Raw genomic sequence first — 6,000 nt, forward strand, 5'->3', positions numbered from 1 at the left:
AACGTCTGATGCGGCCTGCTTCATAATAAAATAATTGGTCCATATTTTATTAATGGCACGCTAAATAGTCGTAAATATGAGAAAATTTTAAAAGACATTTTGTCAGAATTGTTAGAGAACATTTCACTGGACATCATATATCACTTTCCAATATTTTTGTTTAGGTTCTATATAACCTATGTGTAAAAAATAAAAATAAATGTGATAATAGAATGATAGAAGTATATTTTAAGTATTCATGAAAACAATGAACTAGTAAGAAACAAACTCTACATACTACCATTTCACTGAACAATTATTACATGCATTGTACATTATACAATTTACCATTTTACAATTTTCATACATACGTCATAGTTATTTAAAAAAGTGAATGAAAATTACACACCGAACATTATACATAAGTTGCAAAAATAAACATAAAATCTTTGTGATGTTCATTCAATATGTTCAAAGTAGTTAGAATTTATTGGTTACTCTTGATAAATCCGATCAATCCATTTGTTGATGAATCGTGGCTTGTAATTGCTTCCTTAGTTTCCAACTCAGGTTCTATTACCTTTGCCAACTGTTTTCCGAGTTCAACACTGTTAAAAAAAATCATAAACACAAAAGTTTCACTTTATTCATTAAAAAAATTCGTAAGTAAAAGTTAAGCAAGTGTATCCTGATACAATGAAAGATAAGGACGGTTTTATAATGAATAGTTGTTAATACACGGATACGTTGTTTAGGATCGTTTTGAAGTGCAAATTGTGGCGAGATTTGAACTTGTAAGTGCGTCTGAAGGAAAGATTATTTGTTATCTGTTCGGAAATTCTGACCTTCGAAATTCTCGACCCGACCCGGACAGAATTATCAGATTTTTATGAGATTAGTATATACTGTTACTATCAAACATACTGCTCAATTTCATTCTTGACAAAACTAGATGGAGCTTTACTTCTCCAGACCGATAGTATTTAAAGTACTTCTTTCTACGCGATCGTTAATAAATCAAGGTATCTTGTGATTGGTGTATTTAGTGTGTTTGTAACCCTGAATAGATTATAATTTTCAAATACAGTATTTAAGTATTTAATTCATTCTCTGCTGAATAAGAAAACAGACATATAGTTACATTAATAGTTAAGCTAGAGAATCAATTGTGTATTAAAATAAGAAAATGAATTCGAACATCACATACTTTGTATGTAAAACTGTTACTCTAACTTGATATATACACTATTAATTATCAATTAACATTTTCATACATATGTGTTAGTACAATAAAAATATACAGTTTGATACTAATGCCTATTAGATACTGTTTATTATGGATATAAAAGTTTTAATTCTGTAATTGCACAAATATTTTAATGAAAGTTAATACTGTTGGTGTGTATAATCAATGCTAACATAAAATTGTTAAAAATGAAAATGTTACTTACCCCCATTGATCAAACGAATTAATATCCCATATAATGCCTTGTACAAAGATCTTGTGCTCATACATTGCTTTAAAAACAGGATATTTATATTAAACGACGTATTTAAATTATGCTTCAATACATCAATCTATGAATAACCCTCATATAAAATGACACTTTTGTATTGTGTATCTCTGTCAGATTTCAAAATGTAACCCTGTTCCCTCTTGTTTATACTAATTTTTAATAATAGTTCCATATAGTAGAGATTCACACAACACGAGGTTTCATTCGAATCTAACTAGATAATGCATTATACAAGGGTCAGGGTTGTCTATACATTGTATTTACCAATTAAAGCTCCAAGAGTAAAAGGTGTCACTTTCTTCACGAGAATACTGTTGGTCGGTCTATTTCCTTCAAACATCTTGTGTGGCAATAACAAATTTACTTGTTCAGCACTCATTCCTGTTTTTTCCAATTCAGCCCGTGCTTCACTCTCATTTTTACCTTTCATTAACGCTTCAGTTTGTGCAAGGAAGTTGGCAAGTAATATTTTATGGTGCAGTGTTCCTTGCACCTAAAATATATTCATTTAGTTTATTATTTTCGACTATAATGAAATGAAGAAAATACACTGCTTTTATTAGTTATAGTTCTACCATATTGTGCGATTGTACTGGAATTATAAAATCAGCAGGTACAACTCGAGTACCCTGATGTAATAATTGATAAAAAGCATGCTGTCCATTGGTGCCAGGTTCTCCCCATACAATTGGCCCTTAAATATTCAATTTTCGTGATATATTTTCAAATATTAAAACACAACTATAAAATATTTAGATATTTCCTTTACAATTTCTTTAAACATAACATATTATTTACCAGTATTATAATTTACAACTTTTCCTGTTCGAGTAACATACTTTCCATTACTCTCCATGTCTCCTTGTTGGAAATAAGCAGCAAACCTGTGTAAGTACTGGTCATATGGTAATAGTGCATGTGTTTCAACTTTATAAAAGTTGTGGTACCAAATACCAAGTAAAGCTAATATAACTGGTGCCTATAGAATTAAAATAACATTTTAAATATGTAATGAATTTGTGTACTTTAATTTTAAAACATCAGAAAATAAATAGTAATACTTAGTAAAAATTAAACAGTACTTACATTTTTTTCCAATGGAGCACTACAGAAATGTTGATCCATAAAGTGTGCTCCACTTAATAATTTTTCAAAATTTTCAAAACCAATGGACAAGCAAATTGATAAACCAATAGCCGACCATAAAGAATAACGGCCTCCCACCCAATCCCAGAACCCAAACATATTTTTCTCATCAATACCAAATTCTTTAACTTTCTGATTATTGGTAGATAATGCTACAAAGTGGCATGCAACTGCTGAATCCTAAACAGTATAGAGTAATTAATAGTTGTACTTTGTATCATAGTAAATATAAGATTAATAATCATATTTTTTACTCACATTTTTCAGAGCATCTAAAAGCCATATTTTAGCAGAAGTAGCATTTGTAATTGTTTCTTGTGTGGTAAATGTTTTTGATGCTATTATAAACAAAGTGGTTTCAGGATTTAATTTTTTAAGAGTTTCGGCAATATGAGTTCCATCTATATTACTAACAAAATGTACTTTTGGCCCAATATGATATGCTTTCAGAGCTTCTGTCACCATCAATGGACCCTGTATGTATACATATATATGCATGTACACATTAATAAAAACTTGTCAAAGCTATTTCATTTCAATACGAATCATGACATGTATATACTTACCAAATCTGAACCACCTATTCCAATATTAACAACATCTTCGATTGGTTTACCAGTGAAGCCCTTCCATTTTTTAGAGAGAACCTATATGGCAAAAAGAACACTTATTGAATGAAAGATTACTAATTATGTCACATATTCCAACATGATGAGAAAAGAATAGCAAAGTTCAATCAATACAAAGTTACCTCTTCAGTAAATTCCTTCATATGTTGTAATACAGCATTTACATCTGGCATTACATCTTTATTATCAACTAGTATTGGCTTATTGGATCTGTTACGTAAAGCAATGTGGAGAACTGCTCTGTTCTCAGTAAAATTGATCTTTTCTCCGTTAAACATAGCATCCCGTGCTTTCTCTATCTCTCGATTACATGCCTAAAGATTTGTGCAACTATTATTTTTTAAAGTATGTGGTATAAAAATACATTTGTGCGTAAAATCTTTTTTATAATATTATATATATATATATGTACACTAAAAACCAAATAAGACCATAACTGCAAAATGACAAATTTCGGTCTTGTTTGCACAAATTCCTCTCGGTTACCTTAGTTATCAACATCTTAAACAATTGAGCATCATTATGCCTCGTGTAGCATCATACATCAAATGACTGTGAAGTATAAACGTGCCAATTCATAAGTATTTATGTCTTGAGAAATACTTCATTATGTCACCCGGTGTATGACAAATTCTATCGCCTATGTTACAGAGAGACCTGTGGTGCTCGTTCCAGACGCGCAAAACAGTTATGCTCTTATTTGGCATTTAGTGTGTATATGTATATACATATATTTACATAACATAATAATACATACTAGTTCCAACAGTAGCTTAAATGCTTCTTCAGTGAGACGGTTTTTGGAGTAATCAAGTAAAATTGGGCCATCATTGGGAGTAGAAATTTCTAGACTAATTTATAATTCAAATATTAATGCAATAGTCTTTTACTTAATGAATTACAAAAGTAAAGACCTGACAAGAGGTTACTTAACATCTATCCTAAAATTTCATTTTACAGTGTTCTTAATAGCATTCATTGTTTCATATATGTTCATTTAAAATTTTGGAAATTCACACGAATGAAAATTTAAAAAAGAAATATATATTATATGGTCAATAAGCAATAAAAGGAAACAAATTATACAAGATCGAAATATGATTACTAGTTTCATTCTACATATAAGGGATAGAGGCGGGAAATTATTACAATAATATGATTTTAGTTATTAATGATGAACCTTCGGAAGGTCATGTCAAGGTCATCCTTCAGGACTGATGAAAACTTACCTAAATTTTGCAAAGCGCTTAGGATCTTGTTGAAACAGATCGTGTATTTTAATTTTCGATTGATTCTTGTTGAAATATTCTTGCACTTTGTTCCATGCTGCTTCCGTTGTCAATTCTGATTTCGGCTTCATTCTTAATTTAAGAATACCGCGTCAAAATTCACAAAGTTCGGATACGTGCACCGGGTGTAATGATCGCGTACGCAACAGTACGCAATATATAACAGAAATGCCAACATAAACGTCATAAACTAGTTTCGTACCACTTCTTTATAAAATCATTGATCAATGACAGTCATGTTCGGTATTCGCATAAGAATACTATTGCACAAAATTTCTTCATCTCATTCCGGCTTTCTCAGAGACGCTTCGAAATACGACATTCCTATCTATGTCATGATATTCTATGGTTCTGTAAGTAATAGCACCGACTAGGTATAGAATAGACCTATCATCCAATGCTTTTTTTCTGTCCCACGTTCATAGGGCTACGTAGCCCTGTCACCATTTTAGTGTCAATACCCGACGTTACCGATAAAGCATGAATTCTGAGTATTATTAGCACAAATGAAGTGTTATATATTTTATTCATATTGCGTGTGTCTACAGGATTTGACAGGAATAAAAATATCCGATGCTTCAGTTTAAGGTTCAGGGATAAATATGACAGTCATGAAACATGAAACGGAAAAGTATATATTTTTTCACTTAACTACAAGACGATTTATTCTAAATGCATCGTTAATGGACATTTTATTAATGTTACTTTTTACATGTTCTTGTTTTATTCGTTTTTATATCTTGCCTTACATTGTATATTTGTAACACATAAATTCAGAATAGATGTAGTTTCATAAATAAATTATTAAATCTACCTTTTGGCCGGCGGCTTACAATTTCCCTTGCGGGAATGCCGTACCGTAATGAGCCATCTCGTAACCGCGGGATTCCGGGAATCGGGTGACGTTACGGCGTGCGAGCGAGAGCGATAGCGAGCCGCGGTATCGGTGCTCTCCTTCGGTGTTGACGCGTGCCAAAGAATTTCAGGGGTCTATGGGGGGAGGTGTGCGAGCGAGAGCGTACGGTAGAGCGTGCCACGGTATCGGTGCTCTCGGTCGGTCTAACGCGCTAGTAACGTTACGTCACACAGTTTATTGACCTAGCCGTGTACGCCGTAACAGCTCGTACCATCCGGTGTTTGGGTCGTTCAAGGAGGAAGGTCGTTCAAGCCGGCAAAAACAATTCAACACGAACAAACCTGCGTACGCCCAATACATAACGGCGTTAGCTTCCTCACTTTCTCGTGAGCCGTCGCGGAGGGTGGGCGTGCGTCTCATACTCGTCCTTTCTCTTGTTACTAACTCATTGTTTGTTGCAGGCATTCGACACCATCAATTTATTTACTGTGCATATTGTTGTGTCCCCTCTCTTGTTACTAATCCCTTGTATGTTACAGATGTTCGAGAACCATTGGCTTCGATATTTATCTTCTTATGTACTG

The 6,000-nt window shown here is 32.8% G+C and overlaps 1 protein-coding gene across 1 annotated transcript; it reads right to left on the bottom strand.

Moving 5' to 3' along the window:
- Positions 1-466: 466 nt before the first annotated feature.
- On the bottom strand, positions 467-4,693 carry LOC107188764 (glucose-6-phosphate isomerase). The gene is made up of 11 exons (XM_015577117.1): positions 4,501-4,693; positions 4,029-4,122; positions 3,394-3,585; positions 3,209-3,289; positions 2,901-3,116; positions 2,583-2,822; positions 2,295-2,475; positions 2,072-2,190; positions 1,761-1,989; positions 1,431-1,497; positions 467-587 (listed from the first exon to the last, which is right to left on the bottom strand). The coding sequence occupies exons 1-11, from the start codon at positions 4,629-4,631 to the stop codon at positions 467-469; spliced, it is 1,671 nt and encodes a 556-aa protein (XP_015432603.1). The 5' UTR covers positions 4,632-4,693.
- Between the last annotated feature and the right edge of the window lie 1,307 nt (positions 4,694-6,000).

The sequence above is a fragment of the Dufourea novaeangliae genome, unplaced genomic scaffold (genome assembly GCF_001272555.1).
Source record: "Dufourea novaeangliae isolate 0120121106 unplaced genomic scaffold, ASM127255v1 scaffold108, whole genome shotgun sequence".
NCBI classification, from domain to species: domain Eukaryota; kingdom Metazoa; phylum Arthropoda; class Insecta; order Hymenoptera; family Halictidae; genus Dufourea; species Dufourea novaeangliae.

What these genes read in the sequence shown, in the direction of transcription:
- LOC107188764 (XM_015577117.1), bottom strand. Translation starts at nt 4,631, where the DNA reads ATGAAGCCGAAATCAGAATTGACAACGGAAGCAGCATGGAACAAAGTG. An exon ending in TTTTAGATGCTCTGAAAAAT is followed by an intron (nt 2,823 to 2,900) that starts GTGAGTAAAAAA and finishes TATACTGTTTAG; the next exon opens with GATTCAGCAGTTGCATGCCA. An exon ending in AATTCGTTTGATCAATGGGG is followed by an intron (nt 588 to 1,430) that starts GTAAGTAACATT and finishes TTTTTTTAACAG; the next exon opens with TGTTGAACTCGGAAAACAGT.